The sequence below is a fragment of the Bubalus kerabau genome, chromosome 15, assembly GCF_029407905.1.
Source record: "Bubalus kerabau isolate K-KA32 ecotype Philippines breed swamp buffalo chromosome 15, PCC_UOA_SB_1v2, whole genome shotgun sequence".
In the NCBI taxonomy this organism is placed as follows: Eukaryota; Metazoa; Chordata; class Mammalia; order Artiodactyla; family Bovidae; genus Bubalus; species Bubalus kerabau.
This window is the reverse complement of record NC_073638.1, coordinates 78,843,057-78,870,839: the sequence shown is the minus strand read 5'-3', so window position 1 is coordinate 78,870,839 and position 27,783 is coordinate 78,843,057. Positions and strand designations below refer to the sequence as shown.

At 38.8% G+C, this 27,783-nt stretch overlaps 1 protein-coding gene across 3 annotated transcripts; it reads right to left on the bottom strand.

Moving 5' to 3' along the window:
* Nucleotides 1–3,221: 3,221 nt before the first annotated feature.
* On the bottom strand, nt 3,222–4,182 carry LOC129628417 (olfactory receptor 4C12-like). 3 transcript variants are annotated; one of them, XM_055547861.1, is made up of 2 exons: nt 4,121–4,182; nt 3,222–4,089 (listed from the first exon to the last, which is right to left on the bottom strand). In XM_055547861.1, the coding sequence occupies exons 1-2, from the start codon at nt 4,180–4,182 to the stop codon at nt 3,222–3,224; spliced, it is 930 nt and encodes a 309-aa protein (XP_055403836.1). The 3 variants fall into 3 exon arrangements, with proteins under 3 accessions (XP_055403836.1, XP_055403834.1, XP_055403835.1); XM_055547859.1 differs by having other exon boundaries at nt 3,222–4,092; nt 4,124–4,182; XM_055547860.1 differs by having other exon boundaries at nt 3,222–4,095; nt 4,127–4,182.
* Between the last annotated feature and the right edge of the window lie 23,601 nt (nt 4,183–27,783).

The window sequence follows — 27,783 nt, the reverse complement described above, 5'->3', positions numbered from 1 at the left end:
TCAAGGAAAACTCTGGCTTGACCTCAGAGGGAACTACAATTTGCTTTTCTTCCTGTTTAAACTGACGATGAGAAAGAAATTTAAACTACACTTCTCAGCATATGAGCAAATGCTTTACCTTAATATTCTCCCTGCTCTCAGAAAGATTTTTTTTATCTTATTAATATAAGCTCTTTAAGCTATATTCTTCAGTTAACCTATTTACTTTTCAGTAACATTTCATCATTAAAAGCTGTTTTTTTTTAATTTTATTTTTAAACTTTACATAACTGTATTAGTTTTGCCAAATATCAAAATGAATCCGCCACAGGTATACATATGTTAAGCTGTTTTTAAAAATGTGTGGCCCTGTCTACATACAAAGCAGTTTCAAGATAAATGCACTCCTTTTATTCTTTTTTGTCTTAATTCATTAACTAACAAACATTTTGAGCACACAGTATGTATCAGACGTTGATAGTTGCTGGAGTTGCAATGGTTAAAAAAAAGAGAGAGAGAGAGAGAGACAGAGTCTCGAGACCTGGATTCTGCCTTCTAAAAGTTTAAGATCCATCGAAAAACTCCCAAGAGGGAGTAAAAACTTATAAAGAGGTGTTATAAATTAGTTTTAGTGGAAGGACAAGGTACCATGAAATGTGTAAGGAATAGAAATTTGTACAGCCACTGTGAAAATCAGCATGGAGGTCCCTTAAAAAACTAAAACTACCATATGATTCAGTGATCCAACTCCTAGGAATATATCCAGAGAAAACCACAATTTGAAGGGATGCATGCACCCCAAAGTTCATTACAGCACTATGTACAATAGCCAGGACATAGAGGCCACCTAAACATCCATCTACAGAGGAATGGATAAAGAATATGTGGTACATATACACAATGGAATATTATAAAAAATGAAATAGTGTCATTCACAGAGATGTGGATGGACCTAGAGACTCTCATACAGAGTGAAGTAAGTCAGAAACAGTAAAACAAACATTGAATGATATCACTTACATGTGTAATCTAAAAAATGGTACTGCTGCTGCTGCTAAGTTACTTAAGTCGTGTCCGACTCTGTGCGACCCCATAGACAGCAGCCCACCAGGCTCCCCCATCCCTCGGATTCTCCAGGCAAGAACACTGGAGTGGGTTGCCATTTCCTTCTCCAATGCTTGAAAGTGAAAAGTGAAAGTGAAGTTGCTCAGTCGTGTCCAACTCTTTGAGACCCCATGGACTGCAGCCCACCAGTCTCCTCTGTCCATGGGATTTTCCAGGCAAGAGTACTAGAGTGGGGTGCCATCGCCTTCTCCAAAAAAATGGTACAGATGAACTTATTTGCAAAGCAAAAATAGAGTCACACATATAGAGAACAAACTTATGGGCACCAAGTGGGGAAGGGAGAGTGGAAAGAATTGGGAGATTGGGACTGACATATACACTCTACTATGCTTTCAGTGAATAATGTGAAAAGATTTTAAAATTAAAAGATATTGTGGAACACTGGGAAAAAAAAAAAACAAATAATAAGAACCCACTGTATAGCACAGAGAACTCTATTCAGTGGTGACCTAAATGGAAAGGAAATCCAAAAAGGAGGGGATATATGTATATGCATGACTGATTCACTTTGCTATACAGCCAGAAACTAATACAACATTGTAAAGCAACTATACTCTGATTAAAATTAATTTTAAAAAAGAACTATGAGGATCTGTAGAAATGTGTGTGCCAAGTTTACTTCTTAAATATTAGTAAAATAAAGTGTTCTATAGGTTTCCTCACATATGAAAAATCTTTTAAGAATCAGAAGCCAAATTATATGATGTAATTATTATAGAATATGTTGTTGGTACCTTAACATAAAGATACCAATATTTTCAATTCTTATTTTCATAAGTCATGTGTACACCCATGGCAGATGCATGTTGATGAATGGCAAAACCAATACAATATTGTTAAAAAAAATAATAAAAAAAATAATTTAAAAAAATTATGAATGTGAGTGTAGTTTGGCATATCTGCAACTGTTGAGAGCAGTGAATAGCAACAAATCAAAGCACAAAAACATACGGATGAGTTTGTGGTGGCAGCAGGCTGGTCTGAGGAACATGGGTACATGGACGCAAAGGAACAGTGAAATAGAACTGATAGAAGAACAGTATTTTAACTGTTTTAAGGATAATTAAAATTGTCTTGTGATATAAGTACCAGAACTTCAAGAGAAAAAAGTTAAAGTAGCATAAGCAATGAAGTGCAATGTGAGTAGAGATCACTGTTACAGCTGACGAACCAATGATCATCTCTGGGACCATCTGATCATGCTCAATGGGAAACTATGTGAAGTGTTTTTTTAATAAATATCACCAGTTTCATTACCTCATTTCTGTCCCAACTGTCTGGAAAAGACACCCTAGAGTTGCATGTAATGATTAAACAGTATGTGGACAAAGAGTCATATCTCAGTATGGGTCTCAGGGCTACCACTAACCTTAAGCTGGGTCAAACATGCCATCCCTTCACCCATGCAAAATCTACACTTTCTCCAAAGAGTGAAATCCTGGCCTGGCAAGGAAGTCCACATTCAAAATGAATTCCTTCCTTGGATACTCATTTCTCAGTCAAAGGGCTTTTTTGTTTTAGAGAGCTCATTACCCTTTTTATAGTTAGTGCCTGACATAATTAATGATTGCATGTGAACTTTTCCAGTTCAAATCACTCTGTTCTGTTCTCTGACTGGACCCCACCTAACACAATATGGAAAATAAATAATACAATGCTAGTCTTATAAGCATGCCATAAATAGTATTTCTTTTACTGTACAAACAAGATTTAATGAACAAGAAAATTCACACCAAAAAAATCTATATTGAGGCCAGAGTTCAAAGTAAAGGAATATCATTAGGCACTCTTTTTAATAATCAGTAGTAACCAACACATCTCCACGTTACATAATAAGACCGATGCAAAACTCTAGATTTGTACTTTTTAGCTTCTGAAGATATTTCCAGATTTCCTGTTAACAGATAAGTATTTATTGATTGAGAAGCATTAAGTTGTGATAAGGAGAGTGAGAGATGGGAGACAGTAAGTCTGGATTCCAACCCAAGCTTTAGCTCTTGTGCTTAAGTGGCTATCAGCTAGTATTATTCATTCTACTGTTAGATTCGATATATTCATCAAGAGGCTTGGACTAGAGTACCTGTATTACTTCTATCTGTAATGTTTAATGATTCTGTTTAACTATTATCTGAACGCACTTTTTTCTTCCAGAGTTTCTTCATAGCACGTTTTACCTCAGTATTTCTGAGGGTATAGATTAAAGGATTTAACATAGGGGCCACCATAGTGTAAAAGACAGCAACAGCTTTATCAATGGGCAGAGTGGTGACTGGGCGAAGATACACAAAGATACAGGGCACAAAAGACAAAACAACTACTGTGATGTGAGAGACACATGTAGAAAGGGCTCTGTGCCTCCCCTCCAAACTGTATGCCCTTAGGGAGCGCAAGATGACCACATAGGAGACCAACAGGAGGAGGAAGTTTAACAGGCAGATGAACCCACTGTTGGCAGCAACAAAGAGACCAAGGATGTGGGTGTCCACACAGACAAGTTTCAACAAAGGGTACAAGTCACACATGAAGTGGTCTATGACATTGGGGCCACAGAAGGGCAGCCGAACTGTAAAGAGGACCTGAACGGTTGCGTGGAGAAATCCTCCAGTCCAGGCCACCCCCAGCAGGAGGACGCACAGCCTGTGGCTCATGATGACCGTGTAGTGCAGAGGTTTGCAGATGACCACGTAGCGGTCATAGGCCATCTCTGTGAGCAGGATGATCTCAGTAGCACCAAAAATGTGTTCTGCATAGACTTGAGCCATACACCCATTAAAGGAGATTGTCTTGATCTCCTGAAGGGAGTCCACCATCAACTTAGGAGCTGAAGAAGAAGAGTAAATTGTGTCTATCAAGGAAAGATGGGTCAGGAAGAAGTACATGGGGGAGTTCAGAGCCTGGCTGGTGGTAATGGTAACCACAATGAGCAGGTTGCCTGAGAGGGTTACCATGTATAAGACCAAAAACACCACAAACACTATTTTTTGCATTCTATTTTTTTTTTCTATTTGCAATCTATTTTTGGGGGTTCTGTGTAAGACCTCCTAGAATGAATACAGTCACATTCCTTTCATTCTCCATCTATGCAGTGTGGGTAATAAAACTTCCGGGAAAGAATGCTTTGCCTTAAAAAGAAAAGAAAAAAGAACCGTAAAAAAGTGAAATACACTGAAACTCTGCCTTTTAACAGTACCCTGATAATGTCACAGATGAGTCTTGCTTTTCCCAAAACTCTGTAGGAATAGTATCTTAAAAGTTATTTTAGTTGACCTAGTCTTTTTTTTATTCTGATCTCAAACTATTTTTATAAGACATAGAGTAACCAGAAGAAAGAAATTCAGTTTCCTTGGCCATAGTGTCTGAAATACTTTAATGGAACATCAATTTATTGGAATAATTTGGACATTATAAGTAACAATTTTGGAGGCTAATCTGAAAGTTTATGCACAAAATAACATGAATTTAAAAATCACAAAATAGTCTATTTTACAAATTATGTAAAAATAGGCAAAAATTTAGTGAATATACTTATTGAATTAGCATTTAAAGATTACAGATTTTATATACATCTTTTAAAAATAAAGTTCACCATTGAGGATAATGTTTGCTGTGGGTTTGTCATATATAGCTTTTATTATGTTGAGGTATGTTCCTTCTATTCCTGCTTTCTGGAGAGTGAAATATGTATAATATCATATATGAAATGAGTCGCCAGTCCAGGTTTGATGCACGATACTGGATGCTTGGGGCTGGTACACTGGGATGACCCAGAGGGATGGTATGGGGAGGAGGGAGGGGGGAGGAGTGTTCAGGATGGGGAACACATGTATACCTGTGGCAGATTCATTTTGATATATGGCAAAACCAATACAATATTGTAAATTTAAATAAAAGAAAATTTTTTAAAAATAAAATAAATAAAAATAAAGTTAAATTTAAAAATTTCACTTATAAAATTTTATATACTTTTCTAATCTATGTTAAAAACATATGTATAGAAGATTGGTAAGAAAAACAATTTAATACATTGAGGACATTTGCTCCTGAATGTGAGATTATGGTTGATGTTTTATTTCCCATGTTCTTCAGTATTTTCCAAATTTCTACAGCTTACATAACTAATTCTATGATTAGAAATTAAATATAATCTTCATGTTTTGTCTTAGAGTTCTAAAGCTGAAACTATGTGGTTTTAAACTGATTGTAATATGCATGAGAAAACAGACATAGGGAATTGCATTTTGACACATCATGGGACCCCAAGAAATATCTGAATATAATTAAAGTAACTGCTCTAATGTACTCAAAATTGTTATCAATTCACCAGCTAGACATAGAGTAGGGGCAGGTCTGGGTACTCATTGCTTTGAGAAAATTACTGTGAGGGGGGAGGAGCCAAGATGGCGGAGGAGTAGGACGGGGAGAACACTTTCTCCCCCACAAATTCATCAAAAGAGCATTTAAACGTCGAGTAAATTCCACAAAACAACTTCTGAATGCCGGCAGAGGACATCAGGCACCCAGAAAAGCAGCCCAACTCTTCGAAAGGAGGTAGGAAAAAATATAAAAGACAAAAAAAGAGACAAAAGAGGGAGGGACGGAGTTCTGTCCCGGGAAGGGAGTCTTAAAAAGAGAGAAGTTTCCAAACACCAGGAAACCCTCTCACTGCCGAATCTGTGCCGAGCTTTGGAAGCACAGAGGGCAACATAAAAGGGAGGGGAAAAAAAAAATAAATAAACAATTAAAAATCGCGGATTGTGAGCCCTACGGGAACTCCCCCAGCGGAGAAGCAGCGCAGACGCCTGCACACGGCAATAGCAAGCGGGGGCTGGGCAGGGAAGTGCGGCACGGGCTGTGTCCCTTAGAGTAAGAATCGGGCCGAATGTCCTGAGCGCTATCTGAGCGAAATAATTTGGGCTAGCAAACCAGACTGTGGGATATCTACCACGCGAAAAGCCAGCCCTAACCTAAGACACCGCCAGGCCCGCGCACAGAACAAAGGACTGAACAGCGATAGCCGGCTGCAGACCTTCCCCCTCCGGTGACAGGCAGCCAGAGCCGGAAGGGGGCAATCGCAGCCCCAGAGAGACACTATCTATAAAACTGTAAGCAGGCTTCTTTGCTAACTAAAACTTCTTGGGGGTCTGGACGGTCAACATCTGCCTGAGAAGGTGCGCTGGTTTTACACCCAGATAACCGAGTGGCGGGGAGGCGATAAGTCGCAGCATTGGCGCCCGCCAAACACCTCATCACCTGAGCTGCTCGACCTGGGAAGACCACAAAACGCAGGCCCAACCGAGTCTGCGCCTCTGAGGACTACCCGAGTGCCTGAACCTGAGCGGCTTGGACCTGGGAGCTCAGTCCAGGGCCGGCCTCTGATTGTTCCCGGCGGAACAACCTAGAGCCCAAGCAGTGTGGGCAGGGAGGTTACACGCGCCGTGAGCGGGGGCAGACCCAGTGTGGCCGAGGCACTTCGAGCGCACGCCAGTGTTATCTGTTTGCAGCATCCCTCCCTCCCTCCCCACAGCGCGGCTGAACAAGTGAGCCTAAATTAAAAAAAAAAAAAAAAAAAAAAATAGGGTCCTCCACCGTCCCCTTTGTGTCAGGGCGGGAACCAGACACTGAAGAGACCAGCAAACAGAAGAAGCTATAACAGAGGGAAACGCCTTGGAAGCTACAGGCCATAGATTAAAACCCTGTGGTTACTACGGATTACATAGGAAGGGGCCTATAGATCTTGAGAAATATAAGTCGGACTAAGGAACTGCCAAAAATGAACTGAACCCACAATACTCACAACAAAACCAGAGAAAGACCTAGATATATTTTTACTATTTTTACGATCAATCTTTCTTTCTTTCTTTTTTTTTTTAATTAAAAAAAAAAAAATTTTTTTTAAGTCCTCTATTGTCCTTTAATTTTCACTTTTATAACTATTACTTTGCAAAAAAAAAAAAAAAAAGACCCTATTTTTTTTTTCTTCTTCTTCAGCAAACTTCATATATATATTTTATAATTTTTTGACCGTGGTTTTTTTTTTTTTTTCTTCTTTTTCTTCTTTTCTTTAACATTGCATTTTTGAAATTCCAAACTCTACTCTAGATTTTTAATTTTAGCCTTTTGATATATGTTATCAATTTTGTACCTATAGTTTTTTTCATAATTGCTGTGACTTTTTTTTTTCCTCTGTTTCTTTCTCTTCTTCTTTTATATAACATCGTATATCTGCAATTCCAAACTCTACTCAAGATTTTTAATTTATGCTTTTTGGTATTTGATATCAATTTTGTACCTGTATTTTCTTTATAATTTTTGCGACATTGTTTTTGTTGGTTTGTTTGTTTTCTCTCTTTATTTTTCTTCTTCTTCTTCTTTTTTTTTTTTTTTTAACGTTGTATTTTTGAAATCCCAAACTCTACTCTAGATTTTTAATTTTTGCTGTTTGGTATTAGTTATCAATTTTGTACCTGTAGTTTCTTTATTACTTTCACGACCTTGTTTGTTTTTCTTTGTTCGTTTTTTCTCTCTTTCTTTTCCTTCTCCTTTTCATTAACATCGCATTTTTGAAATTCCAAACTCTACTCTAGATTTCTAATTTTTGTTTTTATGTATTTGTTACCAATTTTGTACCTTTAAGAACCCAATCTTCAGGACCCATTTTTCACTAGTGTACGAGATTACTGGCTTGACGGCTCTCTCTCCCTTTGGACTCTCCATTTTCTCCACCAGGTCACCTGTATCTCCTCCCTAACCCCTCTCTACTCTACCCAACTCTGTGAATTTCTGTGTGTTCCAGACGGTGGAGAACACTTAAGGAACTGATTACTGGCTGGATCTGTCTCCCGCCTTTTCATTTCCCCCTTTTATCCTTCTGGCCACCTCTGTCTCCTTCCTCCTTCTTCTCTTCCCTGTATAACTCCGTGAACATCTCTGAGTGGTCCAGTTGTGGAGTGCACATAAGGAAGTGACTACTGGCTAGCCCACTCTCTCCACTATTGATTCCACCTCATCTCATTTGGGTCACCTCTAACTCCCTCCTCCCTCTTCTCTTCTCCATGTAACGCTGTGAACCTCTCTGAGTGACCCTCACAGTAGAGAAACTTTTCATCTTTAACGTAGATGTTTTATCAGTGGTGCTGTATAGAAGGAGAAGTTTTGAAACTACTGTAAAATTAAGACCGATAACTGGAAGTAGGAGGCTTAAGTCCAATCCCTGACTCCAGGGAACTCCTGACTCCAAGGAACATTAATTGACAGGAGCTCATCAAACGCCTCCATACCGACACTGAAACCAAGCACCACACAAGGGCCAACAAGTTCCAGGGAAAGACATACCAAGCAAATTCTCCAGCAACAAAGGAACACAGCCCTGAGCTTCAAGATACAGGCTGCCCAAAGTCACCCCAAAACCATAGACATCTCATAACTCATTACTGGACATTTCATTACACTCCAGAGAGAAGAAATACAGCTCCATCAACCAGAACATCAACACAAGCTTCCCTAACCAGGAAACCTTGACAAGCCACCTGTACAAACCCACACACAGCGAGGAAACGCCACAATAAAGAGAACTCCACAAACTGCCAGAATACAGAAAGGACACCCCAAACTCAGCAATTTAAACAAGATGAAGAGACAGAGGAATACCCAGCAGATAAAGGAACAGGATAAATGCCCACCAAACCAAACAAAAGAGGAAGAGATAGGGAATCTACCTGATAAAGAATTCCGAATAATGATAGTGAAATTGATCCAAAATCTTGAAATTAAAATGGAATCACAGATAAATAGCCTGGAGGCAAGGATTGAGAAGATGCAAGAAAGGTTTAACAAGGACCTAGAAGAAATAAAAAAGAGTCAATATATAATGAATAATGCAATAAGTGAAATTAAAAACACTCTGGAGGCAACAAATAGTAGAATAACAGAGGCAGAAGATAGGATTAGTGAATTAGAAGATAGAATGGTAGAAATAAATGAATCAGAGAGGATAAAAGAAAAACGAATTAAAAGAAATGAGGACAATCTCAGAGACCTCCAGGACAATATTAAACGCTACAACATTCGAATCATAGGGGTCCCAGAAGAAGAAGACAAAAAGAAAGACCATGAGAAAATACTTGAGGAGATAATAGTTGAAAACTTCCCTAAAATGGGGAAGGAAATAATCACCCAAGTCCAAGAAACCCAGAGAGTCCCAAACAGGATAAACCTAAGGCGAAACACCCCAAGACACATAGTAATCAAATTAACAAAGATCAAACACAAAGAACAAATATTAAAAGCAGCAAGGGAAAAACAACAAATAACACACAAGGGAATTCCCATAAGGATAACAGCTGATCTTTCAATAGAAACTCTTCAAGCCAGGAGGGAATGGCAAGACATACTTAAAATGATGAAAGAAAATAACCTACAGCCCAGATTATTGTACCCAGCAAGGATCTCATTCAAGTATGAAGGAGAAATCAAAAGCTTTTCAGACAAGCAAAAGCTGAGAGAATTCTGCACCACCAAACCAGCTCTCCAACAAATACTAAAGGATATTCTCTAGACAGGAAACACAAAAATGGTGTATAAATTCGAACCCAAAACAATAAAGTAAATGGCAACGGGGTCATACTTATCAGTAATTACCTTAAACGTAAATGGGTTGAATGCCCCAACCAAAAGACAAAGACTGGCTGAATGGATACAAAAACAAGACCCCTGCATATGTTGTCTACAAGAGACCCACCTCAAAACAGGGGACACATACAGACTGAAAGTGAAGGGCTGGAAAAAGATTTTCCATGCGAATAGGGACCAAAAGAAAGCAGGAGTAGCAATACTCATATCAGATAAAATAGACTTTAAAACAAAGACTGTGAAAAGAGACAAAGAAGGTCACTACATAATGATCAAAGGATCAATCCAAGAAGAAGATATAACAATTATAAATATATATGCACCCAACACGGGAGCACCGCAGTATGTAAGACAAATGCTAACAAGTATGAAAGGAGAAATTAACAATAACACAATAATAGTGGGAGACTTTAATACCCCACTCACACCTATGGATAGATCAACTAAACAGAAAATTAACAAGGAAACACAAACTTTAAACGATACAATAGACCAGTTAGACCTAATTGATATCTATAGGACATTTCATCCCAAAACAATGAATTTCACCTTCTTCTCAAGCGCACATGGAACCTTCTCCAGGATAGATCACATCCTGGGCCATAAAGCTAGCCTTGGTAAATTCAAAAAAATAGAAATCATTCCAAGCATCTTTTCTGACCACAATGCAGTAAGATTAGATCTCAATTACAGGAGAAAAACTATTAAAAAATCCAACATATGGAGGCTGAACAACACGCTGCTGAATAACCAACAAATCACAGAAGAAATCAAAAAAGAAATCAAAATTTGCATAGAAACGAATGAAAATGAAAACACAACAACCCAAAACCTGTGGGACACGGTAAAAGCAGTCCTAAGGGGAAAGTTCATAGCAATACAGGCATACCTCAAGAAACTAGAAAAAAGTCAAATAAATAACCTAACTCTACACCTAAAGCAACTAGAAAAGGAAGAAATGAAGAACCCCAGGGTTAGTAGAAGGAAAGAAATCTTAAAAATTAGAGCAGAAATAAATGCAAAAGAAACAAAAGAGACCATAGCAAAAATCAACAAAACCAAAAGCTGGTTCTTTGAAAGGATAAATAAAATTGACAAACCATTAGCCAGACTCATCAAGAAACAAAGGGAGAAAAATCAAATCAATAAAATTAGAAATGAAAATGGAGAGATCACAACAGACAACACAGAAATACAAAGGATCATAAGAGACTACTATCAACAATTATATGCCAATAAAATGGACAACGAGGAAGAAATGGACAAATTCTTAGAAAAGTACAACTTTCCAAAACTCGATCAGGAAGAAATAGAAAATCTTAACAGACCCATCACAAGCACGGAAATTGAAACTGTAATAAAAAATCTTCCAGCAAACAAAAGCCCAGGTCCAGACGGCTTCACAGCTGAATTCTACCAAAAATTTAGAGAAGAGCTAACACCTATCCTGCTCAAACTCTTCCAGAAAATTGCAGAGGATGGTAAACTTCCAAACTCATTCTATGAGGCCACCATCACCCTAATACCAAAACCTGACAAAGATCCCACAAAAAAAGAAAACTACAGGCCAATATCACTGATGAACATAGATGCAAAAATCCTTAACAAAATTCTAGCAAACAGAATCCAACAACACATTAAAAAGATCATACACCATGACCAAGTGGGCTTTATCCCAGGGATGCAAGGATTCTTCAATATCCGCAAATCAATCAATGTAATACACCACATTAACAAATTGAAAAATAAAAACCATATGATTATCTCAATAGATGCAGAGAAAGCCTTTGACAAAATTCAACATCCATTTATGATAAAAACTCTCCAGAAAGCAGGAATAGAAGGAACCTACCTCAACATAATCAAAGCTATATATGACAAACCCACAGCAAACATTATCCTCAATGGTGAAAAATTGAAAGCATTTCCTCTAAAGTCAGGAACAAGACAAGGGTGCCCACTTTCACCATTACTATTCAACATAGTTTTGGAAGTTTTGGCCACAGCAATCAGAGCAGAAAAAGAAATAAAAGGAATCCAAATTGGAAAAGAAGAAGTAAAGCTCTCACTGTTTGCAGATGACATGATCCTCTACATAGAAAACCCTAAAGACTCCACCAGAAAATTACTAGAACTAATCAATGACTATAGTAAAGTTGCAGGATATAAAATCAACACACAGAAATCCCTTGCATTCCTATACACTAATAATGAGAAAACAGAAAGAGAAATTAAGGAAACAATTCCATTCACCATTGCAACGGAAAGAATAAAATACTTAGGAATATATCTACCTAAAGAAACTAAAGACCTATATATAGAAAACTATAAAACACTGGTGAAAGAAATCAAAGAGGACACTAACAGATGGAGAAATATACCATGTTCATGGATTGGAAGAATCAATGTAGTGAAAATGAGTATACTACCCAAAGCAATCTATAGATTCAATGCAATCCCTATCAAGCTACCAACAGCATTCTTCACAGAGCTAGAACAAATAATTTCACAATTTGTATGGAAAAACAAAAAACCTCGAATAGCCAAAGCGATCTTGAGAAAGAAGAATGGAACGGGAGGAATCAACCTACCTGACTTCAGGCTCTACTACAAAGCCACAGTTATCAAGACAGTATGGTACTGGCACAAAGACAGAAATATAGATCAATGGAACAAAATAGAAAGCCCAGAGATAAATCCACGCACATATGGACACCTTATCTTCGACAAAGGAGGCAAGAATATACAATGGATTAAAGACAATCTCTTTAACAAGTGGTGCTGGGAACTCTGGTCAACCACTTGTAAAAGAATGAAACTAGAACACTTTCTAACACCATACACAAAAATAAACTCAAAATGGATTAAAGATCTAAACGTAAGACCAGAAACTATAAAACTCCTAGAGGAGAACATAGGCAAAACACTCTCTGACATACATCACAGCAGGATCCTCTATGACCCACCTCCCAGAATATTGGAAATAAAAGCAAAAATAAACAAATGGGACCTAATTAACCTTAAAAGCTTCTGCACATCAAAGGAAACTATTAGCAAGGTGAAAAGACAACCTTCAGAATGGGAGAAGATAATAGCAAATGAAGCAACTGACAAACAACTAATCTCAAGAATATACAAGCAACTCCTACAGCTCAACTCCAGAAAAATAAATGACCCAATCAAAAAATGGGCCAAAGAACTAAATAGACATTTCTCCAAAGAAGACATACAGATGGCTAACAAACACATGAAAAGATGCTCAGCATCACTCATTATCAGAGAAATGCAAATCAAAACCACTATGAGGTACCATTTCACGCCAGTCAGAATGGCTGCAATCCAAAAGTCTACAAGTAATAAATGCTGGAGAGGGTGTGGAGAAAAGGGAACCCTCTTACACTGTTGGTGGGAATGCAAACTAGTACAACCACTATGGAGAACAGTGTGGAGATTCCTTAAAAAACTGGAAATAGACATGCCTTATGATCCAGCAATCCCACTGCTGGGCATACACACTGAGAAAACCAGAAGGGAAAGAGACACGAGTACCCCAATGTTCATCGCAGCACTGTTTATAATAGCCAGGACATGGAAGCAACCTAGATGCCCATCAGCAGATGAATGGATAAGAAAGCAGTGGTACATATACACAATGGAGTATTATTCAGCCATTAAAAAGAATACATTTGAAGCAGTTCTAATGAGGTGGATGAAACTGGAGCCTATTATACAGAGTGAAGTAAGCCAGAAAGAAAAACACCAATACAGTATACTAACGCATATATATGGAATTTAGAAAGATGGTAACAATAACCCTGTGTACGAGACAGCAAAAGAGGCACTGATGTATAGAACAGTCTTATGGACTCTGTGGGAGAGGGAGAGGGTGGGAAGATTTGGGAGAATGGCATTGAAACATGTAAAATATCATGTATGAAACGAGTTGCCAGTCCAGGTTCGATGCACGATACTGGATGCTTGGGGCTGGTGCACTGGGACGACCCAGAGGGATGGAATGGGGAGGGAGGAGGGAGGAGGGTTCAGGATGGGGAACACATGTAAACCTGTGGCGGATTCATTTTGATATTTGGCAAATCTAATACAGTTATGTAAAGTTTAAAAATAAAATAAAATTAAAAAAAAAAAAAAAAAAAAAAGAAAATTACTGTGAGGGGTGAGGCTGCCCTGACTGCCCCATGGGTCTCATAATTACCCTAAATCCCATCTTTATTCTACCAAGCAAAGATTATTGACCTCTGCATTTAACTGATACCATTTATACTTGTAGCCAGTAAGTCCTCTGAATAATCAAACCGATCAGTTTACTACAAAGTCTATTTCAACTGATTTGATGAGGAATACACATATTATTCAATTCAACTTTAAGGTAGCATATAAAACTAAGTTTTATAGGACATTACTAATGACATTATTAACATTCACTTTTTCTGTGTCTCAGACTTCATTATTCTCTTTATATACTCTTAAAGCAAAAAAAAAAAAGCAGTGAAGAGTAAAATGAGTTCTCCCAGTTACACGTGGTCAAGTTGAATAATGAGGTATGTGGAAAGGAAACCTCTTACAGATGATCCCATCAACTCTTCATTGAGAAGCCAGCTATAGAGTTTCAAGCCCCATGATAGTGGTCTCCCTTCTGGATAGGTCAGTGCATCAGAGAATCCTTCCAGGGAAGGGAACACCTGAGCAACAAGTTGAATGTACTTCTAATTGCCAGTTCTTCCCTAGAGAAGATGGCCCTTGGGAGAACCAAGAACCTAAAAATACGTTTTTATAATTTCCTGAAGGCCTGTACCAAAGGTTGGATTTCATGATCAAAATCACATAGAAAACCTGAAATATGACTCATTCATTTTTATTATTTCACTTATTGTTTCAGCTTCTTGCAAACCTTGAAGTAATCAGGACATAAGTTAAAAATTGTTCTATCTTATCAATGTCTTTGATATCCTCTATAGACTCAAACACATGATCATTTTCTTCCTCTGTACTAGACTTAGCTTTGCCTATTAACATTCAAATCCTCTACAATACATATTTTTGGATAAATGAGAAATAAAGTGTTAATTTTACAGAGTAATTCTTTTCTCTCATAAGGGCATTCATACTGCAGTTGATAAGCAAGAACTTAAACAGACAAACTTCCTTCCAAGCAGAGAAACTTTTATCACTTTTTTACATTCCACATTCCACTCACACATTATGAAATATAAACTTTTACTATAAATCTGCTGTTTTCTCATTCTTAATAGAATGCAGAGATTAATTTTCACCATATGAGTCTTATAATAATCAATTAATTAAATGTTGTTGGATTTTTGCTGTGTTCACAGTATACTAACAGTTTTACATTCACTATTCCATTTACAAGACCTTCACAACAATCCTATGAGGTTGGTAAACTATTATCTACTTTAAAGATAAGGAAATGTGGTTAGAAGGTAAACAACTTGCCGGAGTCATGATACCAAAATAAAATAGAGCAGTCTGTATTAAAAAGTCAGGATGTCTACCTCTAGCTCTTTGGAATTTAGCTCTCCAGTATAGGTCTAGTTTACCTCTTGGAATCAGCCATGCCAGAGTTTGGACAAAGCCACCACCAATGACCATGTGTAATCCATGGCAGTTATTTGGCTAAATTGTGTGATATACAGTCAGATGTTAATGAGTTCAGGATCTATTTAACAAGTTCAGAATTTTTGTGCCCTAAAATTCTTCCAGTACCAAGGGATAGTTAGAGAGTTTGGGGTGGACGTGTACACACTGCTGGGTTTAAAATGGATCAACACATGGAACTGCACAGCACAGGGAACTCTGCTGTGTTGCGTGGCACCCGGGAGGGGAGGGGAGTCAGGGAGAAAGGGCACGTGTATATGTGTGGCTGAGTCACCTGAAGCTATCACAACAGTGTTAATTGGCTATCAGTTCAGTTCAGTCGCTCAGTCATGTCCAACTCTTTGCAACCCCATGAATTGCAGCACACCAGGCCTCCCTGTCCATCACCAACTCCCAGAGTTCACTCAAACTCATGTCCATCGAGTTGGGTGATGCCATCCAGCCATCTCATCCTCTGTTGTCCCCTTCTCCTCCTGCCCTCAATCCTTCCCAGCATTAGAGTCTTTTCCAATGAGTCAACTCTTTGCATGAGGTGGCCAAAGTACTGGAGTTTCAGCTTTAGTATCAGTCCTTCCAAAGAACACCCAGGACTCATCTCTTTTAGAATGGACTGGTTGGATCTCCTTGCAGTCCAAGGGACTCTCAAGAGTCTTCTCCAACACCACGGTTCAAAAGCATCAATTCTTCGGCACTCAGCTTTCTTCACAGCCCAACTCTCACATCCATACATGCTATACCCCAATACAAATAAAAAGTTGAAAAGAAAATTCTTCCAGCACCTTGCATTTTATCAACTCATATGCTCTTTAAAGATAAGGAAGCTGAGGCCCAGAGAGGAAACACGGCAGATTAGTGGTAAATAAAAATCCAAGTCTTTTAATGCCCAACACAGTGATTTTTTATGCCACCACACCTTACCTCCCATAAGATGACTTAAGTCCAGTGTATACAAAGGGGAAAGAAAAATCACCTTAAGCTGACCAAGAAAACTAACTTTCATCTCTTATCTTCAGCAATATGTGTCTTGACTCTCTAAGAGAAAGGTCTAAGTCTTAGGTCAGGGATGCAAAAGTTCAGTTATATTGCAGGGACCACATCCACTTCAGCAGAAATAAGATCTTGCCTGGTTAGAAGATCCAAGAAAGTTTGAAACTAATCAGGATAAAAAGTGCCTCAGAACTTGGGGTTTAATGTGTATTCCCAACCACAGCAAAGGGTACGTTTTCCCTTGTAAATGCTATAAATTTATACATTCTCAATTTGAAATTCAATATGAGCTGACAAATTCCTTCAAAAAACATAACCTAAATGCTGACCTTCCCCTCAGTCCCATGCGGACTTAAAAATTGTCTTCAGAATCCACGGATTGCAATCCTAATCTGGATAAATTATAAGTAAATCCATATACAGGAAGGAGAACAAATATTTTTGCTAAAGATCCCAGAGTATCTAAAAGTAATCCCCTGTAAAATATCAGAGAATAAATTTTTAATGATTTTCACTGTAAAAATTCCTTGAAAAAAAGCAGAACTATAAAAACTCAATAAAAAAAAAAATCAATTCTAGTTCACTTACCGTGGTTTCCCCTGTAGTTAAGAAGAATGCCCAAGGTATTCAGAAATACAAAATAACCATTACTTGTAATGTCAAATCGTGCATATTTCTCAAGTCCCCACTGCCTGGACAATTCTACAGGAAGCATTTCTGTCAAGATGATACAAATTTATTTAAATGGATTCAGCATGCTCCAATGCCTTGGAAAATCAAGTCAAAAGAAAAGAAAATGCCATGTTGAATTTGAAACCCAAAGTCTTAGGTACTAAGAGGAATCTTCTGATCTTCAGAACCTAGTCTATGGATATATAAGAGACACAAATATTTCTGTTACCTAATAAGCCCTTCTTAGGCTTCTCTTAAAATGAGGAAACATCTTCTCCATGAATCTTAGTGTTTAGAGAGGATACTGAGAACATCAAAGAACCAACCTTTCTATCTAAGGCGTTATCCTCCCAGGAATTAATTATCTGTTTTTTTTAAGATCTTGCCTAGAAGCAGATATTTGGGAGGATTCACCCATGAACAACACATTTTCACCTGATTGGTTCTTTCCCTGCACTTTAACAGCCTGCATTCTTGGTCTTGAAAACTATGTGATAAAGTACTCTTCATGCAAGCCCTTGGGTATCAAGAGCTAAGGCGTGAAGGACTCTAAATGATGCAACCATGGGGTTTCATCCAGGTGGAGTACCCTAAGAAAATTTACTCACCGACTGAGGTCACCAGAGGAGGTTGAGATACATATAGGTTCATGACTATTATATTTTGAGTAACTGACTGCTTAATCATTATAAAATGTCTTTCTTGGTCTATCACAACAATTTATGGCCTAAAGTTTATTTTGTCCTATATTTGCATTGCCTGTTCTTTTACCTCTCTTTTTGTTATTTTTTCCATAATATATATTTCTTGCCACTTTCACTTTCCACTTATCTGTGTCTTTGAATTATGAAGCTTGTAGAGAAAATATATATGAATCACGATTTTGTCCATTCTGCCAATCTCTGCCTATTAGTTGGAGTGCTAAACCATGTCTATCTTATATAATTACTGGTAAGATAGGCTTTACATCTTGCATCCACTCCTGCTAGTCCTTTCCCCTGTGCCAGGTCTATAAAATTCTGGGAAACTTTTGTTCAGGGCTCCCTCAACAATGAGATGACTCCCATATCTGTGCTAATCCACCTGACCCCTGACTACACAATGTTTCACGGGGGATAATGGAACAGGGGGAAGTTGATATTTACTCTAGTTTTAACCTGTCACTTATACTATATCAGCAAATGATTAAGGCTGCTGCTTTCATTTGTGGCTTATTAATTTATTCACTCCTCTGTCATCTGACAACTCCATTCTTTCTTCCACTCAGCTGAGCCCTTGAGTCTATATATAAAATTATGATATCTGTGAATAATGATGGTCTTATATTTTATTTTCCCATCTTTATACCTTTCATTTTATTTTCCTGTTGTATTGTATTGGATGGGCTTCCCAGATGGTGTTAGTGGTAAAAAACCCACCTTCCAATGCAGGAGATCTGAGAGATGCAGGTCTAATCCCTGGGTCAAGAAGATCTCCTGGAGGAGAGCATGGCAAGCCACTCCAGTATTCCTGCCTGGAGAATCCCATGGAAAGAGGAGCCTGGTGGGCTATAGTCCATAGGGTTGAAAAGAGTAGGACACAACTGAGGTGACTTAGCACATTATATTGGATAAGACCGCCAGTACTATATTAAATATAGTATTTAATATATCCAGTGCTATATTAAATTTCTGAGACTTTTCAGAAAACCATGCCCCAGAAATCCACAGATTCTATCCTCTGACTCCTGGTCAAGCCATTACATTAAAATCACTCATAATTATTCATCTCCTGCTTATATCATTTATAGAACAGAAAAAAACAGATGGACACCTGCCAAACTGCTAATCCATGGTATCATCAAATGAGGTGTGGGCATTTTTAAAAGAGGCATTTCAGCTAACCAAATATTTCACCACACACTTGTTCATAAGGATGCATGAGTTTGGTAGCTGTTTTATCTCCTGCCACCACTAAAATTTAAACTTTATGAAAGTATCAATATATTGATTATACAACAATTTTTTTATTATATAACAATTCATAGATTGTAAACTAACTCTAGTTCCTCCTCTAGCAAATCAGCTTTCATCAGATGAATATCATGGGGAGATTTTAATTCAATTTCCTAACATGTTTGATCATCAATATCAGTATTGTCACAGATTTCACTGAAATCAAATTAATCCTACCAATTATACCTCTATTAACCCAAAAAACAGGTACATTATGATTTATTTATTGGCTCCCTTTTTAGCAACAATTATCTTTCTATTATTTGAATTAATTTTCACTCAGATCCCCCATTTGATATAATCCAAGGTTCCCCCTATCTTCCAGTTATCTAAGGCCCATTTTGCAGACTCTATTATGAGTTCATTGGATACTTAGTAAAAATCAGTGCAGTCCATCTGATGCCACCACCATTATAATCCACTTCTCGTCCCACAAGGAACACCACTCTTCATTCTACTCATTGAGTGGATTTACATTTTCCTCTTCACTGAATTGGTTTCTATGCTGCTACTTACCAGATTGGAGATGGCTTTTCACTCTTGAGCCACCATTTGTAAATAATACTGATTTTAGGCATCCTCCAATAACTGATCATAGGGAGGGACTCCTTCAGCCATGAGGTTTAGATATTCTTCAGGAGGCCCTAATATAGGGCTTGAGGGCAAAGCAGGCATTGCTCATACATGCAATGATTGGCACAGTCACATATTCTTACATTTGATTTCCTATTTGATAAAATAACTCTTCTGTTCATTTCCCGACATACTAGAATGATTATCTGACATAATTCGGGGTATTTTAGATCTCAATAATGTATGTCCTTCAGTAAGAAAAAGCAGTTTCAGGTCAAGTTCAATTACAAGCTAGCAAATCATCCTTCGGTGTGTTCTTTTTAGTGTTTCAGGTAACTGCTCAGTCCAAATCCCACTGGTTACCGATAAGTGGCAATTCTGGCATTCCCTTGCAAAAAAGCATTATTCAGAAAAGAAAATAAATTGCTTTCATGACTCTTATTAGGAACACAGAAGCAGCACTCTGAAGTGCACCCACATGTGGAGAAAAGGGAAACTTCCTACTAAGTTGGTGGGAATGTATATTGGTGCAGACACTATGGAAAATAGGATGGAGGTTCCTCAAAGAGACAAAACTAGAGTTTCCACCTGACCCAGCAATTCCACTTCTGAGCATATACGCAGACAAAACTAGTTCAAGAAGATACAGGCACTCCTGTGTTCATAGAAACACTATTTACAACAGCCAGTACAAGGAAACAGCCTAAATGTCCATGAACAGAGGAATGCATAAAGAAAGATGTGGTACATATACACAGCAGATTATTATCCAACCATCAAAAAGAATGAAACAATGCCATTTGCCCCAACATGGATGGACCTAGAGATTATAATACTAAGAAAAGTAAGTCAGAAAGAGAAATATAAATACCATACGATATCACTTATATGTGGAATCTAAAAGATGACACCAAAAAACGCATGGGTATATGTATACATATAATTGCTTCACTTTGCTCTACACCTGAAACTAACACAACATTGTAAATCAACGATATGCCAATAAAAATGTTAATAAAAAATTAAAGATGACACAAATGAACATATCTACAAGACAGAAACAGACTCACAGACATGGAGAACAGAGTTGTGGTTGCCCAGGGGGAAGGTGGATAGGGGAGGGAAGGAATGGAATGGGAGTTTAGGATTAGCAGAGGCGAACTGTTATAAACAGGATGGATAAACAAGGTCATACTATTTAGCAGCAGGAACTATACTCAATATCTTGTGACAAATCATAATGGAAAAGAATATATATATATTTTTTTCTGAGTCACTTTGCTGTACAGAAGAAATTAACACAGTGTTGTAAATCAACTAAATTTCAATCAAAATGTTTTAAAAAGAATACCCATAGCTTTTTTTCTTAGCTACAATTGTGTCACATGCCTATCCCTAAGTTTATCACTAGAAAGGGGAAAAACAGTCATAATTACTTAAACTAATTCAGAGTCACACTATGAACTGAGGTTGGACCACAGTTTCCCCCAAACACATGGCCACCTGGCACCAAAACAAAGGGAGCTTTGGTTGAAAAAAAAGATGAGAAATAACTACTCTGTGGACAACTAACACTGTCTGCCATACCTAATACGCCTCTATTAATTCTACTAATTACTCCCTTCTCACTCCTGATCTATAACTTTCTCTCTCCTTCCCTGCCCCCTCCCATTTCCCTTCCCTTCCTCCTTCCTCTTCTCTTCCTCTCTTCCAATTTCTCACCCTCCCTCATCTCCTCTCTTTTAGTTCTTCCCACTAGTATTTAAACATGACCAATTTTCTCCCATTTGAAATACAATCATCTTCAATCCCATATCCCAAGACAGTACCTAAGTACCTAATTTGATTCTAATCAACCTATGAGGTACTGTTATTATCTCTCTTTATAAGATAGGGAAACTGAGGCACAGAGAAGTTTAATAACTTAGCCAAGATTACACAGCTTAACCAGGATTTAATAAATGATGATCAATAGTATTATAGTAGTGGAGAAATGCAAAATTTTCTCTCAACTTATTTCAGGAAAAATTTTTTATGCATAAAGCACTAATGGATAATTTTATATGCTATTTTTTGGTGTTACTCCCAATAACCCCTATTTATTTAAGCTGTACTTAAGCTGTTTTCCAGGTTCTGGTAAGTTCCATGACAAGCATAAAATCTTACAGTAAATAGAATTGATTTTCAATACCCAGGTTCATGTCTTTGGTATATTATTTCTCTAGGACTCCACCGTGTCCCATTGATATAGAGTATATCCCTGGTCCTAGGTATGAATATCTGCTCAGTCTTCCCTTCTACTCCGAAAGCATCAGGAAATTTCTAGAATGAAAACTCCCAACAGAGTGCTTAGGAAGACATCCCAGATGGGGGCCAAATGTGGAAAGGAAGATGAAAAATATTCTCTTTACTCAACGGTCCTTTCTGGTCAGTGCTACACAGGGGGTCTGTCTGAGGAATATGTCCTTCCTGCCACCGGTGCTAAAAGCAAAGCCTCTAAATAATGCACAGCTGGTCTGAATCACCACCTCCTCCCCACCCAATCCCAGTGCACGAAACTCATCACAGAATCAACGTCCAGTGCCCTACAATAACATAAGTGTTAGAGCTCAAGCTTAGAAATTAGACCAGCTTGTGTTTCAATCCAACGTCTACTTATTAGCTTTTAGGTCTTGGTCAAAAGATACTCAAAGAAAGCATCAATTTTCATTTACATAAAGTAGGATTAATATATCCCACATGGAGATTACGTGAGAATTAGATGAAACACCACATGTAGCACTGTGATGTACATACAGAGTGCTCATTATCTGTTAGTTCTCACCGCATCCACATTTCCTGAATCTCCTACAACCTTTCTAGGACTCAACTATACTGTCAGATTTTTTAGTGAGAGATGGCTGAACATCCATAGATTTCTGAACTATAATGACTTATGAATCAGTATTCAATTACTTTAAAACGTAACCTTCCTTCTCTCTTAATTTCTGTATTAAGAAATTCCACCAACCAGATTCTACCAACCGTAAGAATAAAGAAGCCATGTGTGTGAGTTGAGACAATTCTTTGCAGAAACTTGAATCAGTCAAGCCATGTGCTCTATACAGAAAGTGACAACAGACACCAGTGAACTTTTGCTTTACACCAAGCACTGCTGAAAGCACTTTACATGTGCTCACTCATAGAAACCCCACAATATCCTGTGGCACGTACTCCTATTGCCCTCTTCTTACAAGTGTGAGAACTCAGGTATAAAGAAAGAGGCTGAGGAACTTGCCCAAGATCACATAGTTAGCAAACAGAAGAGGCCGCAAAACTCTTACACTTGATCATGATTCACTATTCTATTACTAAAAGCAGTTTCTTTAGCCTGGCAGTTGCTCAGTCATGCCTGACTCTGCAATCCCAAGGACTGTAGCCCCCTAGGCTCCTCTGTACATGGAATTCTCCAGGATTGGGTTGCCATTCCCTTCTCCGGGACACCTTCTCAACCCAAGGACTGAACCCAGATCCCCTGCATTGCAGCAAATCCTTTACCATCTGAGCCACTCTAGCCTGCATGCCTTTATCTACAGGGCATTAGCAGTAGAATAGCAGTTTTTCAGGGACTTAGATATTTCCACATGTTATCTTCCTCAATCCCTCCTACAACTCTGTGAGACAGGTATGAATAAGGCTCTTTTGGTTATGGACAGGGAGGCCTGGCATGCTGCGGTTCATGGGGTTGCAAAGAGTCAGACACGACTGAGCGACTAAACTGAACTGAACTGATGAACACTAGGGAGTTCATGCATCCATTATCCCATGACTAGGACCTTCTGTGCCTTCAGTCCCAGAGTCCAAGATCATTTTCTAAACACAGTCATAGGGGGGCTGAAAACCCAGCCCAGATGCCTCTCCCTCGTCTCCTTAATCACAGATGCCATGGCCACAAGAGAGAATGGATAAACTGGTTTGGCTGCCATCTTGGTTGAAGTTGCTAGTTTTAATCCTCTGGGAGTTGAGAGATCAGAGACTCTAACTCCTTGCACTTGAGTAATACTTATTGAAATATTTCCCTGTAACCACACTTGAAAGTGTTGGTAAAGATGAACCCAGGAAGACCATATAAGCATAACCATCCCCAGATCACAGAAGCTGTGTGTTTGTTTGTTTATTTGTTTCTTGACACCATGCACTCAAACTCTTAAAGAAGATCAGCCTTCACTTGTATTCCAGTTAAAAGTAGGGTAAACTGGGCCTGTCATTCATGGCTGACTTCCAGGAGGAAGAGAGTTTTGAGCCAGTCTACTGCTGCTAAGTCACTTCAGTTGTGTCCAACTCTGTGCGATCCCATAGATGGCAGCCCACCAGGCTCCCCCATCCCTGGGATTCTCGCAGTCTGAACAGTAGTAAAATGCAGAAGCCAAAGTAGGCTGGCTGCCAGGTGTGGGACAGCCATGCACAACACAAAGATATCACTGCCCTCATGGTGCTGACTTCAGCGTTTTGTTTTGGGCTTCCCAGGTGGCTCAGTGGTTAAGAATCTGCCTGCCAATGCAGGAGATGAGGGTTCGATCCCTGGCTGGGGAAGATACCCTGAAGGAGGAAACGGCAACCCATTCTAGTATTCCTGCCAGGAAAATCCCATGGACAGAGGAATCTGGCGTGCTACACTCCATGGAGCCGCAAAGAGTCAGAGATGACTGAGTGCCTGATCACCTAAAATATATTTAACAAAATCAGATCAGATCAGTCGCTCAGCCGTGTCTGACTCTTTGCGACCCCATGAATCGCAGCACGCCAGGCCTCCCTGTCCATCATCAACTCCGGAGTTCACTCAGACTCACGTCCATCGAGTCAGCGATGCCATCCATCCATCTCATCCTCTGTCGTCCCCTTCTCCTCCTGCCCCCAATCCTTCCCAGCATCAGAGTCTTTCCCAATGAGTCAACTCTTCGCATGAGGTGGCCAAAGCACTGGAGTTTCAGCTTTAGCATCATTCCTTCCAAAGAAATCCCAGGGCTGATCTCCTTCAGAATGGACTGGTTGCATCTCCTGGCACTCCAAAGGACTCTCAAGAGTCTTCTCCAACACCACAGTTCAAAAGCATCAATTCTTCGGTGCTCAGCCTTCTTCACATCCAACTCTCACATCCATACATGACCACAGGAAAAACCATAGCCTTGACTAGATGGACCTTTGTTGGCAAAGTAATGTCTCTGCTTTTGAATATGCTATCTAGGTTGGTCATAACTTTCCTTCCAAGGAGCAAGTGTCTTTTAATTTCATGGCTGCAGTCACCATCTGTAGTGATTTTGGAGCCCAGAAAAATAAAGTCTGACACTGTTTCCCCATCTATTTCCCATGAAGTGGTGGAACCAGATACCATGATCTTCATTTTCTGAATGTTGAGCTTTAAGCCAACTTTTTCACTCTCCACTTTCACTTTCATCAAGAGGCTTTTGAGTTCCTCTTCACTTTCTGCCATAAGGGTGGTGTCATCTGCATATCTGAGGTTATTGATATTTCTCCCGACAATCTTGATTCCAGCTTGTGTTTCTTCCAGTCCAGCATTTCTCATGATGTACTCTGCATATAAGTTAAATAAACAGGGTGACAATATACAGACTTGACATACTCCTTTTCCTATTTGGAGCCAGTCTGTTGTTCCATGTCCAGTTCTAACTGTTGCTTCCTGACCTGCATACAGATTTCTCAAGAGGCAGATCAGGTGCTCTGGTATTCCCATCTCTTTCAGAATTTTCCACAGTTTATTGTGATCCACACAGTCAAAGGTTTTGGCATAGTCAATAAAGCAGAAATAGATGTTTCTTTTGGAACTCTCTTGCTTTTTCCATGATCCACCAGATGTTGGCAATTTGATCTCTGGTTCCTCTGCCTTTTCTAAAACCAGCTTGAACATCAGGAAGTTCACAGTTCACATATTGCTGAAGGCTGTCTTGGATAATTTTGAGCATTACTTTACAAGCGTGTGAGATGAGTGCAATTGTGCTGTAGTTTGAGCATTCTTTGGCATTGCCTTTCTTTGGGATTGGAATGAAAACTGACCTTTTCCAGTCCTGTGGCCACTGCTGAGTTTTCCAAATTTGCTGGCATATTGAGTGCAACACTTTCACAACATCATCTTTCAGGATTTGGAATATCTCAACTGGAATTCCATCACCTCCACTAGCTTTGTTCGTAGTGATGCTTTCTAAGGCCCACTGGACTTCACATTCCAGGATGTCTGGCTCTAGGTCAGTGATCACACCATCGTGATTCTCTGGGTCGTGAAGATCTTTTTTGTACAGTTCTTCTGTGTATTCTTGCCATCTCTTCTTAATATCTTCTGCTTCTGTTAGGTCCATACCATTTCTGTCCTTTATCGAGCTCATCTTTGCATGAAATGTTCCTTTGGTATCTCTGATTTTCTTAAAGAGATCCCTAGTCTTTCCCATTCTGTTGTTTTCCTCTATTTCTTTGCACTGATCACTGAAGAAGGCTTTCTTATCTCTTCTTGCTATTCTTTGGAACTCTGCATTCAGATGTTTATATCTTTCCTTTTCTCCTTTGCTTTTCACTTCTCTTCTTTTCACAGCTATTTGTAAGGCCTCCCCAGGCAGCCATTTTGCTTTTTTGCATTTCTTTTCCATGGGGATGGTCTTGATCCCTGTCTCCTGTACAATGTCACGAACCTCAGTCCATAGTTCATCAGGCACTCTATCTATCAGATCTAGGCCCTTAAATCTATTTCTCACTTCCACTGTATAATCATAAGGGATTTGATTTAGGTCATACCTGAATGGTCTAGTGGTTTTCCCTACTTTCTTCAATTTCAGTCTGAATTTGGCAATAAGGAGTTCATGGTCTGAGCCACAGTCAGCTCCTTGTCTTGTTCTTGCTGACTGTGTTAGAGCTTCTCCATCTTTGGCTGCAAAGAATATAATCAATCTGATTTTGGTGTTTACCATCTGGTGATGTCCACGTATAGAGTCTTCTCTTGTGTTGTTGGAAGAGGGTGTTTGTTATGCCCAGTGCATTTTCTTGGCAAAACTCTATTAGTCTTTGCCCTGCTTCATTCCGTATTCCAAGGCCAAATTTGCCTGTTACTCCAGGTGTTTCTTGACTTCCTACTTTTGCATTCCAGTCCCCTATAATGAAAAGGACATTTTTTGGGGGGTGTTAGTTCTAAAAGGTCTTGTAGGTCTTCATAGAACCATTCAACTTCAGCTTCTTCAGCATTACTGGTTGGGGCATAGACTTGGATTACTGTGATATTGAATGGTTTGCCTTGGAAACGAACAGAGATCACTCTGTCGTTTTTGAGATTGCATCCGAGTATTGAATTTTGGACTCTTTTGTTGACCATGATGGCCACTCCATTTCTTCTGAGGGATTCCTGCCCACAGTAGTAGATATAATCGTCATCTGAGTTAAATTCACCCATTCCAGTCCATTTCAGTTCGCTGATTCCTAGAATGTCGACATTCACTCTTGCCATCTCTTGTTTGACCACTTCCAATTTGCCTTGATTCATGGACCTGACATTCCAGGTTCCTATGCAATATTGCTCTTTACAGCATCTGATCTTGCTTCTATCACCAGTCACGTCCATAGCTGGGTATTCTTTTTGCTTTGGCTCCATCCCTTCATTCTTTCTGGAGTTATTTCTCCACTGATCTCCAGTAGCATATTGGGCACTTACTGACCTGGGGAGTTTCTCTTTCAGTATCCTATCATTTTGCCTTTTCATACTGTTCATGGGGTTCTCAAGGCAAGAATACTGAAGTGGTTTGCCATTCCCTTCTCCAGTGGACCACATTCTGTCAGATCTCTCCACCATGACCCTCTGGTCTTGGGTTGCCCCACGGGCATGGCTTAGTTTCATTGATCATCAAAATAACTTTTTGAATTTCATTATTTTTTAAAATTTTCATTAGAGTATAATTCATTTTAGTATTGTGTTAGTTTTGGGTGTTCAACAAAGTAAATCAGTTATTATATACACATACATGCACTTTTTTTTTTTAATTCATTTCTCATATGGACCATTACAGAGTTTTGAGTACTTCCTTATGCTTTGTAGCAGGTTCTTATTAGTTATCTGTTTCATATATAGTAGTGTGCCTATGTCAATATCAATCTCCCAAATTTTTTTTAATTTTTTTTTTTACTTTACAATATTGTATTAGTTTTGCCATACATCAAC

Coding starts and splice junctions, on each gene's coding strand:
- LOC129628417 (XM_055547861.1), bottom strand. CDS start 4,182: ATGGAGAATGAAAGGAATGTGACTGTATTCATTCTAGGAGGTCTTACA. Junction 4,090..4,120: donor CTTACACAGAACCCCCAAAA/ATAGATTGCAAA, acceptor AAAAAATAGAAT/GCAAAAAATAGTGTTTGTGG.